The sequence below is a fragment of the Dicentrarchus labrax genome, unplaced genomic scaffold, assembly GCF_905237075.1.
Source record: "Dicentrarchus labrax unplaced genomic scaffold, dlabrax2021, whole genome shotgun sequence".
Taxonomy (NCBI): Eukaryota; Metazoa; Chordata; class Actinopteri; family Moronidae; genus Dicentrarchus; species Dicentrarchus labrax.
This window is the reverse complement of record NW_026136703.1, coordinates 2,899,988-2,915,370: the sequence shown is the minus strand read 5'-3', so window position 1 is coordinate 2,915,370 and position 15,383 is coordinate 2,899,988. Positions and strand designations below refer to the sequence as shown.

The 15,383-nt window shown below is 39.5% G+C and overlaps 1 protein-coding gene across 1 annotated transcript in view; it reads right to left on the bottom strand.

The window, feature by feature from the left end:
• Positions 1-325: 325 nt before the first annotated feature.
• The window catches only part of gabrb1 (gamma-aminobutyric acid type A receptor subunit beta1), a 58,237-nt gene continuing 43,179 nt past the window's right edge, over positions 326-15,383 (bottom strand). Inside the window, exons 6-9 of the mRNA XM_051383932.1 lie at positions 10,073-10,216; positions 8,959-9,111; positions 7,455-7,708; positions 326-6,473 (exon numbers count right to left, since the gene is read on the bottom strand). Of these exons, the coding sequence (XP_051239892.1) occupies positions 6,132-6,473; positions 7,455-7,708; positions 8,959-9,111; positions 10,073-10,216 (893 nt within the window). The 3' untranslated portion in view covers positions 326-6,131. The remainder of the gene's footprint in view (positions 6,474-7,454; positions 7,709-8,958; positions 9,112-10,072; positions 10,217-15,383) is intronic.

The window sequence follows — 15,383 nt, the reverse complement described above, 5'->3', positions numbered from 1 at the left end:
ATTTATTAGAAAACGGTTTACAGAACAACCTCAATTGAGATTCAGAGCAATGTTTTGTGTAGATATTGACACATGACACTCGTAAAAAGTTCATTATCCGCACCAGATACTAATTTCAGCCGGGTACGCACTGAACCGTAGTTATTTGTATGACGTTCATATTATCATGGATGGATGGAACCTATTAGGGGGCCCTGGGGCAAAATCTTTTTGTTTGGCCCCTATCATCAACCCCCATCTTCTGAGTGTTTATCGGTTTGGAGGTTTATTAAACAACAAAAAACTAACCAATCCTCTGATAAGCAAGCAAAAAAAAAACTATATGTAGTTGGTAGAGATGTCAGCAATTTTATTTAAACTCTATTCTTTGAAGTCTCTATAAGTTGACACAAATAATTTGTATTTTGTGTTTTCTCCCTCTCACATGCATCCATATGCTCCCTCTCTCGCTCTCTCACACACATACACACACACCCATTCCTGCACAGTGTCTTATGTTGGCCCGTAAACAAGCAGAAAGACACACACACGCAAACGCACCCACACCCCATTCCACTTGAGAGCACATATAGAGCACGAGAGAAAAATTGTACAGTAATTTTACACAATAAGAGTCCAACACATGTCCTCCCCTCCACAGCCTGTGGGCAAACCAGTTGTTCGGGACATCCATTAGCTCGTCCGTCCACAGAAAACATGTGTCCACCTACTCCAGGTCCTTTGTTGTGAAGAAAGCAAAGTTGTTTTATTTTTCCGTTTTTTTTTTCTCCACCTCCCGTCCGTCCAACGCTGACGGCATGGAGACCTGCCTCGCAGGGGATATTTTTTCAGCATTGAATTCAAAAGATTGTCATCGTAATGCTGGAATGTCTTACTACAATCTACGCTTAGATAATGGTACTGTACTTTAGAGCCCCAGAAAAGATCTTAAAGAGTCCGCTTCTGTTTTTGGTTCTCCTTGTTCTTCTTAATCTAAAAAAAGTACAAGATGATTCGTTTTAAATTCTACTCACTAGATAGAAGTTAAGTTAAACCCTGTGAAAATATTGAGATTCTTGGTAAAGGCACAATATTCAGCCATGAGGAAAGAGCACACTGCTACTATTGTGTCCTGTCTGGTTTTATTATTTTTTTTGTTTAAAGCCCTGATAAAACAAGCAGCTCACATTTGTCCTAATCATCAAGTTGCAATTACTATACTGCAGCTGGGGAATCTTTGAGGAAGAAAAACATTATTTGAACCATTCATTTCAGAGTATTTCTTTTAATTTTTAGTCCAACCTTCTATCAGCAATACTGTCTCAGAAAGTGGGAACATCTCTAAAGAGAGGTTTTAAAGGATAGGTACCTGCTTGATTTTGTCCCTCATTTCTTATTATGCACTCTCATGTTTACCTCCAAATATGTGGTTTATATAATCTGGATAATAGTTGGTTTGGTTACAACCAAATCTGATCGCCTGACTGCTTGTGTATCTTGACCCGTCTCGGTTTGTTGCCGTGGCCACAGATCGCAGCCATTAACTTAGTGAGCACGATGTTAGCTGATAGAAATGATGGCCAAAATGTAATACACTGGAATTATTCTTTCAGAGCTGTTCATCCACTGTGAACATTTCGTATCCCACTCAGTGACCAAACCAGAAACCCTTCCACAACCAAAGACGTGATCCCTCCTTTACTATCAAAGCCAACAACTCTAATTTCCCATTTTATTTGTGGGCTTAAAGGCAGCAGGTTCAAAGTTAAACAATGAAAGGACCAAATCACAAAGAAAACTCATAAGAATTGTTTGCCTTCTTAGGTTTACCAAGATAAGCCGAATATGGGAGATATCAAGTGACTCTGGCCAGTACAAGCAATTACACAAACACACAACGTGTCTTTGTCTACCTGTGTGGGGGTGTGACAGCAGACAACCACACAGGGTGCCTCTCCTGTCAGTGGTAAACTGCTAGTGTTTGGGCTCAGAACAGCTCAGTATCCCTAGAAGTTACGCCCATATTAGACACCTCACAATATCTGTCCAATTTCAAGTTCAGTGCCAATGCACAAACAACACATTCTCATTCCCAACTCTTCAAATACCACCGCTTGGTCAGTGGCCGTCGCTTCAAAGTATGACAATGTATATCACTCTCCTCCTTTCTGGAGGCGCAGGGCTCTGTGGTCATGTTAGCAAGATTAAATATGCGTGTCCAGAAATGATGCTAGAGGGATACCTACAGTCATATTTTGAAGAGGGACACTGACCAAGCTGCAGCATTTGACGACTTTAGCAACCGGATGGTTCAGAAACATCACTGATGCAATGTGAATGACTAGGCAAGTGTAGTCTGGTTTGATTAATACTGGTTCCAACAGTTTGTTCATGAAACAATGATTGATGATGATGATGATTACAACTGTACATTCCTGGGGGTGACGTGGTAATGGTTTGGCAGGTACAGTGTGTAACATTTAGGATGTTCTATTGGCAGAAATATAATATAATATGTTTTTATCTACAGAGGGAGCAGGTCTTCTTCCGCCATGTTACACCCTCATTTTTCTATAATAGCCTAGAATGGACAAACCAAACAATGATTCTAGATATTTATTTTCTATTTTCCGCAGGTTTTGCCACAGTTTCTCCTACACACTTGCAAGGCGAGCAGTATTCAGTCGGTTTCAATCTGCAACTTCACCACTAGATGCCGCTAAATCCTACACTGGCTTACCCTAGGTAACCTGTATATCAACACATTGATAGCAGCATCAAATCACAAGAAGACCTGGACATGGTAACACTTTCCGTCATGTCACAGAATGTCCAGGAACTGTTTGAGGAGCATTCAGATGGAGTGACCAAGCCACAACAGGTCAAGTCATTCAATAGATCCTACTAACACCTTTAGAATGAACACAAATGCAGCCTCCATAGCAGGTCCATCCATCAACCTTAGTAAAATAGAGCGCTGGCGCCAGCTTTAACACAAGTACACTACAGAGCCATGGATAAGTCACGCTACACCTTGTAGCAGTTATCAGGGCCAACATGGTACTTACAGTGAATGGTTTCTAATTTTCTGCTCACTGAGTGCAAATTACAGAAAGTCCTATCCAGAAAGTCTGTGCTGTAGGCCTGCTTCAGCTTATATGATAAAAGCTTATAAATGTACAGGCAGATATATTAAAGGAAAACCTAAACAAAAGAGCGGGGAACATAAAGAATGTAATGTTTCTATTCAAATCACTGAATGTTTGAGGAAAATGGTGTGAATCATACACTATGGTTTTCACAGTCACCAGATCTCAACCCAACTGAACATCAGCACAGATGATGTTCTGGAGGATCCAGCGGAAGAACAATGCACTATGTTAGGTTTCCCTTAAATGAAATAGATGTCCTACTCACATAGTATTAGACATGAACTTTCATGTACTGGAAGGGAAGCCTTCTAAGTCCAACATGTGAATGTGTTTCCGTTTAGAATTCTTGTACTTTTCTTGTATAATCAACAGCTGTTATATAACCTTTATTTAATCAGGTTATCTCATTGAAGATCTCTTTTGCAAGGGAGACTTAAGTACAGCAGAGGAAAAGGAAGATAGGCACCCCTTTCCTCTTCTTTTACAGTTTTTTAGCACATAAGATCTCCCCAGCAGGCAAAACAGCACATCACTTTGTTTCAAATTGGTTTCCCCTAACTGTTATAAAGTTAAGTCCTGTCTTTCATGAAACAAATATTGGACACGCCTGGACAATTCTGTAAAAAAAAACTGTAATGGTTAGAGAGACATTATGTTTAGGGGAATGCAATTTTTTTACTGGCTGTCTGTGAGAGAAAGTCAGACTTGCTTGACATGCCCATCCATGCCCATCCATGACCTCTATACCTCACTACATACTAACACACTACTTCCTGCATTGGGAATGAACATAATTTATGAGATGAGGAACCGTTCAATATGGCAGCCCTGTCTCATTCCCAGGGCGTCAAATATCACCCATCCAGTAGCTAAAGCCCAATAAAGTACCCTCTCGGCGGCCTTTCCAGTGGAGAAAATGTGATTAAGTGCCCTTCTAGTGGACAACACATAATAAAGTACCCTCAGAGGAGCCCTTCCTGTGGAGAAAACACAATAAAGTACCCGTCAATGCCCTTCCAGTGGACAAAACATAAAGTACCCTTCAGGGTGCCCTTCCAGTGGATGAAACACAAAGTTCCCTCTAGGGAGCCCTTCCAGTTGAGAAAACACAATAAAGTACCCTTGAGGGTACCCTTTCAGTGGACAAAACATGATAAACTACCCGTTAGGGTACCCTTTCAGTTGAGAAAACGTAATGAAGTGCCCTCTTGGATGCCCTTATGGTTGATAAGACATGATAAAGTGCTCTCTAGGGTGCTAATCCTGCCCCTTCAACATTTAACCCATCTGCGTAACACAGTGAATAGAGGTGGTTTGGGTGCAAGCACAGTTTCATCCAGGAGACTGGGGTAAGTGTCCTGTGTGAAACCAAAAGTCAGTGTTGACTTATTTAAATTTTTAAATTACATCAGGTAACATGTAGTAATAGGTAAGTGACTTCACTCATTTTAAAACCAAATCATGATCTTTTCCTAAACCTAACAATAGTCTTGTTGCCTAGACGTTTTCACAATGTTAACCGCGTGTTAAAACAGGGTGTCATATGGACTCTAAAGGGTAACTTGTGCTTCTGTACATGATGGTGAGGGGAGTGACGAGGCAGATTTGGTATTTGACGACCTGGGTTGAGATTGGGTGAATATGGACGTCCTTTCTAGGGACACTTGGCTGGCTGTTACATATACTTTGTGTATGCTAATTGCTGGTCATACTTGCTCTTGCTGTCGTCACCACTAGTTTGTCTTCAAATGTGTATTTTGAACCTGGCTGTGGCACTGGAGCTGGAGCAAATTTGAACTTCGGTCTTACAACTGATCCCTAATGACTACATAAGCCTTGATAATAAGCTGAAAGGCAATCCACTGGAAAATAAATTAAGAGTAACGTTGACCTCGCACTTGCCCTTTAATTATGTAACACATTGAGGTGGATGAAGCTCTGTGCAATTCTAACAGTTATGTACAGTATCTGGTATCTGACAAAAATGTTCAATAATCTGTAACACCAGGTGTTTCAACACCAGCAGCGTGTTTTATCAGGGCTTGAAATTTTTAATGTGATTTTGAAAGTGTGGTGACATCATTGGTCATTCTTTACCTGATTTCTTTTTAAAGAAAATTACATTGTACATGCTCACAGACATTGTGAGAATATCAAATACAAATTTGTCTACATTGTTTTTGAGAAATTAGTGGAGTTCCAATTAACATCAGTCCTGTACTTACCTTAAATGCAATGCAATGATTGTTCCAAAGCATACAGTATAATGATTATTATACAGAGTGGCTCAGTAGAGCCATGCAAAGCTTTTTTTACATAAACGAAAGGAAAGTGAGTTTGGTTTACAGTGCAAAAGGATTTCAACACAATGATATTCACCCAGTTAGAGCACTGAGCTTAAACCAAATAAGGACTACCTTATTACAATGGAATTCAACCAAACAGCTGCTCTTAATTAACTGGATGAGCATCAATTACAAGATCATGTAAAAACAGTTTTAGTTACCTACTTGTTTTGCACTGGGCTTCCTTTTCTCTTGTTTTTTTGACCTTATAAGCAAATAAAATTTGTGTTCCATTCACATGCAAAAAGTGAGATAACAGAAGGTAAGAAAAAGAGAAGAAATGAAAGATCATTGCCCCTAGTGTTTGAGTCACCAAAGATTTTTTGGCAAGTTTGGACAAATACCATACAATACCATACCTTTACTGTGTCTTTATTTCCGCGGTATTTTTTTATCTATATCTATTTTTTATGGATGAGTACAGCAAAAGTGATAGAATTTTTAATAAATTATACCTCTGTTATATATATATATATATTTATATATTATATATTAAATTGTATTTACATTGAAAAGACATCCAGTACTCATTCCAAAACAGGATTTATACAAACGGACTGAATGCTCCTCTATTTTCATCGCTGTACAAGACCTAGGTAGCTTTTCAAACAAATCATGAGTAGTGGTGCTGCCACACAGGCTCACTACTGCCACCCTAGTGGACATAGTAAAGCCAGTAGACCAGGTTGAAGAAGGTAAACGCGATTGGGAAGACGACACGAGACCACTTGTCTATGGCATTCACATCCGTGAGGTCGGGGATCTTGACTTTGAGCTGCGAGGCCCTCCTACGCAAGCGGCCCTTCTTGTGGGCCATCGGCCGGTCAATGGCCGGTCGTCCGTACAGGTCTCGGCTGGTCATGGGCTTGCGGTACTGTATGCTGGCGCTGTCATAAGAGAACATGGTTGCCCGAGGGTCGTTAAGAGCGCCCATCATATCTGCTCCACTCATCTCACTGGTTAGGTTGGTTAGGAGGATGTTGCCATGAGCATCAACCTGAGGAAAGAGATCATCAGATTTCATTATCATTTTGAAGCCAAAACCCAAATAAGTAGCAATAACAAAGGTCACTTAGTCACTTATTTGGGTGAAATATCTCCAAATTTAAACATAACTTTGTGGACTGCCCATAGAGCTCTTTCTTTAAAGAAACCTTTTTTTCTGGACAATTTTGAAGAAAGCATATATTTTCTTAGAGGAGTTGGAATTCCCACAAATCCCATAACACCGAGCAGCTGGTTGTAGAACAAAGCATCTGAAATGCTCTGCTCCCATACCTGCATCTGCAACTTTTCCGAAATTCCCAATCCAACAATCATGTCCACTTTATGCAGTGATTGGCTAAGTGTTACAGTGGGCCAGTTTGACCTTTAGTGGTCGTAATTGTAAGGGCCTGACACACCTCAAAGAACTGCCAACTAATCAAATGCTTTGCATTGCATGTTTTTTTATATGTGGATATGCATACCACATGACTGACACTGTCAGCTGACTTCCATTTGCTTGAGGAGAAATAGTATTTGTTTCTTCGAAGAACATAAAAGAATGGAAAGACAAACCAAAAACGAACTAAGGTACCATTTTCACACCACTGTAAATCTGTTTAAATCACATGCTTGGAATACTAACCAAGAATCTGCCTGATTATAAAGGTGAAAATAAGAAGACACCCATTAAATTGGTGGATTATAGATATGCCAGGCTGAAAGTTCTTACTCAATGGCGTCATGCAAGAATCACTTGTATGATCAAATATGTTCTTATTGGCATGTAACTTGAATTGCATTCATATGAATGAATTTGTAGTTTAAATATAAATATATAATATAAATAAATGATATAAATATAGACAGGTAGCCTTATACAGTTATCAGTAATGGCCCAACAACACCTGATGGACAACTGTTGGCTTGGTGTGTCTGGGGTCTATGATCAGTAACCAAACAGTATGAAACCTGCACCGAGCCCCTTTCCCACCTGCACTTTGTTGCTCTCCAGTCTGCTCTTATTCTCATTGTTGGACTTGGCAGCCTTTTCCGCCACCTTCTTCTGCAGGTGAGGACCTCGGCCGAAAAAGATGTAGTTAACAAAGGCGTACTCCAGCAAGGCCAGAAAGACAAAGACAAAGCAACCCATGAGGTAAATGTCAATGGCCTTCACATAGGGGATCTTGGGTAGAGTCTCCCTAAGGTGGGTATTGATGGTGGTCATGGTCAGCACCGTGGTTATACCTGCAGACAAGCAGATGTGGACAGGACAGTTAGGAGTTCTTTTATTAGCCCTTATTACAAAACAACCATCATATAAAGTCTGTGACTGTTAAAAAGGATTGATGATCATATCCAGTGAGTACTAGCCTGCTTTCAAAACAATCTCAGTCCCCATGACATTCTCTGACAATTTCTTTTTCTGTTTTAGTAATGTCGTGGCTCTATGTAGGTCAGTGGGTTGGTCAGTCCATCACTTTGGTCCAGATTGAAATATCTTGACACATATTGGATACATTAACATTCAAGGACCCCAGGTGATGTATCTTAATGATTTTGGTAATTCCCTGACACTAGATTAAAGTGGTGGGATTTTTTTGGTTCGGATTGAAATGTCTACTGGACAGCTATTGGGTGGATTTCCATGAAATTTAGCAGAGATACTAATTTAACTCAGGATGAATTGCAATACTTTGACAATCCACTAACTTTTCATCTAGCATGAGGTCAGAATTTGTCCATGACTTTAGTTTATGACCAAATACCAGCAAAACTCACATCAGCTTCAGTCGTAGCATGCTAATACGTTGAAATGGTGCCCATGGTTAACATTACCAATAAACATCAGCATGTTCTGACTTTAGCATTTAGCTCAAAGCACTGTGGAGTTTTAGTACAGCCTCACAGAGCTGCTAGCATGGCTGTATCTCACTAGTCTTCATTATAGTGATTAACACAAACACTGGGAATGCTTGTAAACACATATATCCAATAAATAAAGTAGGTTAAGAAAGGAAAGCTATACAAGCCTACAAACAATATTTGGAACTCTCTAATCTTCCACAAAAAGTCCAGAATAATTAGTAGAGTTTATTTTAAAGCTGCACTAAGAAAGTTGTCATTTTGCAATCTGTGTTGTCGTCATTTTAGTTTAGCATGTTTGCATGCTAATTAATTAACAAAGTACTAAACACAAAGTGAAGCTGAGGCTGATAGCAATGCCAGTTTTGCAGGAAAAACCAATGGACAAAGTACGATTTTGAACTAATGATGATGCTTGATGAAAAGTCAGAAGATCACCAAGTTTGTTTGGATTCATTGCCCAGGGACCATGAATGTCAGAAAAGAATCTCATGACAATCAATCTAGTATTTGTTGACATATCTCAGTCCGGAATGAACAGCCAACAGACACACATTGCAATATAGAGCCAAGGCACTAACATGACTAAAAATCATCAAATACAATCTGTAAAAAATGGAAAAGTCACTGACCTAAGGCTACTCTGGCAGCCGAGGCATCATAGTTGATCCAGAAGGAGACCCAGGACAAGATGGTGATCAGGGTTGAGGGCATGTAGGTTTGCAGGATGAAATAGCCAATGTTCCTCTTCAGCTTAAAGCTCAGGGACAGACGTGGATAAGAACCTGGGAAAGACAAAGTACAGGAAGGCTGAAGTAGGCTAGATAAATATAGGAAGCCATGTTAATTACAAGGTACATATATGTCACCCATGCGCAAATGAAAGAGAGTGACCATTGCCTGCAGAGGCGAACGCACAAGGTCCTCCTTTGCTATTGGTTGAGGCTGCAACTTCGCTGCAAAGAGAAGAGGCGAATTTCCGCATGTGTGACTGTTCCCTTATACTGCGTTACTGGTTGATCTGACCTGGGTTTGTTTTGTGTAAAGATGTCAACAGTAAAGTTAATAATAGAATAATATCAGTCTGGGCAACCTCACAGCCTAAAGGAGAAGCAGCCCCATTGACCCTTTAGACATACACCATTAGCAACATGTGCTGAGGTTAGCAGTACAACCTGATTGGTGTGATCTTTGATTTGTCACGTTGATATAAATGGTGTGGTTGGAGATACGACACTCATTAATGAAAAAAACAAAGTTTTCAAGAGTTAAAGCGGTTACTGAAACAATATAGCCTAAATGTGATCACAGTGCTCATCGAAAGTGATCATTTTTATTCATTTCCCAGCTGTGCTGAGGCATTTCTGGCTCTTTCAACATTGTCAAAATGCCTCTCACAATTTCAGAAGATTCAACTTCTTTAACTTAAAGTTCATCTTGACCGTGTGGATATTAGTTTGACAAAATAATCTTAACTCAAGGTCCATTTAGCTTGCTGTAGCTAGCTGTAATCATGTGACCAACATGTGGAACTTTGGTCTTGTGATAACAGGTAGGTGTATGTTAGGTGGAGAGCACAACTCCTGCCTCTGTTCAAAGCGCCATTCATCTTATCATAAGATTACTATTCATCTCATTTATTAGTGATTCCAACAGTATCACATGTAGAGGTATACTCAATAATCATACCAATGTTAGTATAAGGAACGAAATTTTACAGATCACAAAGAATGAACTGACACTTACCTGTGGCAAACACAGCTTTCTTGGAGAGGGTTTGGTAGTCTATAATGGAAAACTGGGGCAGTTCGATGTTCTCCACCCCAGTGACTGAGCCTCTGTTGCTCCCTCCCTGCCAGTAGAACTCGATGTCATCAGTCGTATATCCATCTGAGAAAGGCAGGGGAACACAACAAGTTAGATTTCAATGGAAACACAAGGCCAAGTGCATTTGGCTTAAGGCACAATGACGTATACAGTATGAGTGTCATCAAGACTTGACTGCTGAGATCGGATGCCTATGAACATAAAGTATTACTTTTTGAATGTATTCTTGGATTGTCACAGAAGCAACCAAAAAGTATATATTTTCAGCCATACCAAATAAAAATGAGTGACAAAGAAACAAAAAAAAAAAGAACAAACACACATTTATTTTGAGGTCTGTCAGGAAATATGGAGGTTGCAGTGAGTTTTTAAAGTATTCATAAACTCAGCAACCTGGAGACAGAGCGAGCACTCTGAGTGAGGTAGACTTTGTCTCCCTCATACGAATGTGCTCCACAAACTTGGAGGGTCAAAGTCACGACATTCAAAAGAAGTTTTTTTTATAACAAAATAACCTTAATGTGAGATTCAACAGTCTTTCGTGGCCAAAGTCATTTTATAATTTAAGTTCAGATTTATTGTGCTGGGATAAAGACTTTAGACCATGACCCTGAACATAAGTGGCAACAGAAAATGGATGGATGGAAGGTCATTTAACACAAATAACCACAAACTGAAAATAAATTAGGAAAAAGAAAACAATTTCTCCATTAATTTCCCTAAAAGATTTGATATTTTCCACTGTAGTAATATAACTGTAAATCCAATTTTAAGTGCTTAACTACTATTATGCCTAACACAAAATGTCAGGCTCTGTGTTAATAAGGAGTAACAGTAATAACAAAAGCAATATTTAACCCAAAAACTACACTGCAGTCTTGTTAATTTCACCTGGATCAAAAAATAATTACAGTGAAATACTGGCCCAGAACTAGATGTAACATCATCCACAGGATACGTTACAACTATGTCCTCCAGAAGAGGAATTGAAGAAATAATAAATCATCGTTAAATCATTAGTGTGAGACTGATAAAGCCAAAAGTAGGCCTCTCATTTTCTGCTCAACTGCTGAACATCTTCCAGCTTCCCACAGGCTGAACTGGAACAACAATAAAGCCTTCCCTGTACTTTTCCTGGCAGGTCTCTGGGCTATGTCTACAGCCTGAACCAGAGTGAAACAGGCCCCTGCTGCCCTTTCAGTAATTAGACCGATTTAATTGGGCCAGCTAGTCTCTGTCTTCAGATTGTCCATCTTATCTAAAGGCAGCTGCAGGATTTCAGGGAATTAGCTACTTCTCATTACTGGAGGGGCTTCATTATGATTTTGCCCTCTTTTTTTTTTTTTTTTTTTTTGGTTTTGTTATCCACTTAATGTATGGGAGAAAACCTCCAAATTTGACATTAGAGATTAGTTTAAAACATGACAGTGTACTTTGAGTGGACAATCAAAATCATTAGGTTGAGTTAACTGCAGAAATTCTTCATTATCATTCATGTAGTATTTAAAAAATACAAACACATTGACACAATCTGAGCGGCTGTGGCTCAGAGGCAGAGCGGGTCTTGGTGCCACATGTCGAAGTATCATTGAGCAAGATACTGAACCCCGAATTGCTCCTGATGCCGTGCATCGGTGTGTGAATGTGTATGAATGTTAGTTTCTGTTCGATGGACTTTGTCATCACTGAGTGAATGTGTGTGAAAGGGTGAATGTGGCATGTAGTGTAAAAGCGCTTTGAGTGGTCGGAAGACAGGTCCATTTACCATTTACCAAATACTGTGCTGGTAATATGCGTTTGAGAAATAAATAAATACATACAAATACATTTAACGGTACCTTCCCAATTCTCACCACAGAAAAACAGATATCTTGGATGATTAAACACGATATCTTGGATGTTATTGTAGCAGTTTACCAATTCCACAATACTGAATTACAATTAAAATTCCTAAAATTGCAATTTCTTAAAGCAGGTACAAGGAACTTTCATTTTGTTTTGTGACTCTGGCGGCTCCTGTGGACAAAAGTGGTAGTGTTTGTACAGCCTCGTTTCAGTCTCATTCCCACCGTCGGTATTTGACATCCTGTGAATGAGACTCAAAAATCAACTATTTTGCTTGGCTCGGATTGGTTGTTTCATTCAGACCCGATGGATTCTTGCAAATACTGTACAGAAAATATGACAAAAACTTATTTTTATAAAAGTTACATACTGCAGCTTTAATTCCTTGACATAAGTATCTCTGACCAAAATGCAGTACTTGAGTAAACTTTATTTCTGCCATTCCATGTGATCTGTATCTGGATATCAGGATCAGAAAAACAAACGTGAAAAAAAAAACATGCAGGTTTAAATGCATGCAAAATGCCTTGCAATCAGAATGATAAGATAATCGGAATGCTCAAATCCCTTTGTGATACGATCTCACTCAGGTGTAAGTGACATGTAGGGCATATTCTGAAAGATACCCTCCAGACATTTTAAGACATAGGGAAATACTCTGCACGGAATATTAATTTGTGTCTGATGTTATTTTTCTACTAAAAAGATAAATTACCTTAAAATGTACGACTTCTCTCTTTAACTGCAGGACAAACCTTTCTCTTTCAGCAAACTCTCCACAAACATCATTCTGTATAGTGAAGCTCAAATGTTAAACTGAAGTAACAACAAAAATTCTTCTCAACAACTCCATCTCTTTCAGACAAGCCCTACAAAGCCCTCCAAAGAACCCTATACCGCACATTCTTCAGGAGACTTAAGAGGGAGTGCTACAATAAGAATTCTGACCCGAGGTACTATGTGGACAAGAACAATGGGTGGAGGAAGAGGAGCATTTAAAGTTATTAAAAGCTTGATGAAATTGAACAACCCCAGCGTGGCTGATAAGTCTGTGTACTTAATCTGCATGTTAATTAGTAATCATATTAAAATACAATGGACAAATCAGTGTGAATCATACATTGTCCCTGTGGGTGAGACCTTCAGTGTGTGCAAGTGTTTGACTTGCTGGAGGTGGTAAAGTTCAACATCAACATCAACATCTTCACATATTGGTAAGGCCACAAGCCTAGAATGCTTATAATGCATATTAAAGTAATACTCGCCCTAAAACCTATGCATCGTCACATTGTATGTGTAGCATGCAAGCTTGATTCAAGGCAAAAAAAAAGAAGCAAAAAATCAATCATAGAAATTCCTTGGAAGCTCTGCCTGATGTAGTCTATTTATTGATTGACTAGGATTAAAGATAACATTAGTTGTTATTGGTTGTTTCCAACCAAATATATCGTAATTTTTAACCAGGTTTGGAGTAATTCAGCAAAAGAAAATGAATACTTGTAAATCTGTTTAACATGTTCTATCCAGCAGTGATAGCTGAGTGTGGAAATCACATCTATTTTGAGGTGGATCCCTCCTTGTACAATGTCAGCAGTGATCCGGACAATGTTCCGGACTGTTGTGGTGAAGAGGCAGCTGAACCTGAGGGCAGTCAATCTACGATCTAACTCTCCCCTATAGTCACAAACTTTGGGTTAGGACTGAATGAATTAGCTCATGGATACAAGCAGCCGAAATGAGAGTCCATTGTTGGGTGGCTGAGCTCAACCCTATGAGACAAGACATCCAGAGGGAGTAGAACTGCTGCTTCTTTGTGTTGAAAGGTTTGAGAGGAAGTTGTCTGGGGATCTGATCAGGACATCGCCTGCCTTAGTTGCTAGACAACACAAATGACAGCCTTTATGTTACTAGATGTTCCAACCTGGTGGAGGCCAATATGTTAACATCTGTTCAGTTTCAACATGTTTGGATGTTTGGGTGCTTTCACACATAAGCTGTTTGGCGGTTCAAAGAAACTGCTATATTTGCCCATTTGGTTTGTTCTGTTTAGGTTGGTGTGACAGCTGTCAGCAACCAAACAACCGGACATAGATCACTTGAAAATTTGGGTCTTTTCAGTCAGTCTGACAGGATTTTCTGATAGTAGATATTTGATTTTAGCCAAACTACTATTAAATCCATCTGCTGATTGTGAACTGTCAAGGAAGTGATCTGTAGAAAAGGATATATTTATGCCTGGCTTCCAGTCCGTTTTAGAATTGATTTTAAACTTTTGTTGTTGTGTTTTTAACACCATTAATGGCTTGGCTCCCTCTTACTTGTCAGAGATTTTAACTTTTCGCAATTGTGGCAGAGCCTTGCGCTCTTCGGGTCAGCTTCTGTTAGAGGTCCCTAGGTCCAGACTTAAACAGTGGGGCGATCGTTCTTTTGCCGTCGCTGCTCCTAGACTGTGGAACAAACTGCCCCCTGACATTCGCACCACTACTGATCTCGGCCTTTTTAAATCGCAGCTTAAGACCCACTTTTTTAGATTAGCATTTAATTCTGACTAGGACAGCACTGTCTCTTAGGTGTACTCTTTTTATCTGCTCCTTTCTGTGCATTTCTGGAAGGCTTTTAATACCCTGCAGTGCTGCAGCACTACAGCACTTTAAATTGTATTTGTATATTATATATGTGTTATGTATTGTTTCATGGCTTTGTTGTAAAGCACTTTGGGTACCTTTCGGCTATTGTAAAGGGCTATACAAATAAACTTGATTTGATTTGATTTGATAGTTTCATAACCATGTTAACATGTGACTCTGATACTGTTTTTGCAGTCCCTTACTAAAACATAAGCAACAAGATGAAGTGAAAATTGCCTTTTTAACCCTATTTACCCTTGTAGATTACATCTCTGTTCATATTGTACACCTATTTAACAATTTATGCCAAACATTTTTTATTTTTATATCAAAATTCAATCATTTCTTTCTTCCTGTGAAACAAAATGTGATGTGTGCTTACGTAAGCGCGAACCAATTTCAACCAACTAATATCATGTCACCCAGCCATCATTCAATCTTCAACTTAGCTAGCTAGCAAAAGCATAGCATCAGCAGCAGTGTTCACTGATAACTGTACAAAACCACAGCGTTATCAGTGACTTTAATGAGACTGGATCATATTTTATGGAGGAAATATTGTCTGGTTTTCTCTCTGACGTCCTCCGGCTGCTCTGCCTCAACTCCGCTTAGCGTGACAGAATGGGGGTCAGCGGCCTTCCGGCGAACATAGCCGGACCGACACTGAACTCAGCCTCCGAGACAGGCAGGGGCCAGTTGTTGGAGGACAGTGGTACCAAGGTTTCCTGATGGACGTGTTGCTAAAAGTAGCTAACTGT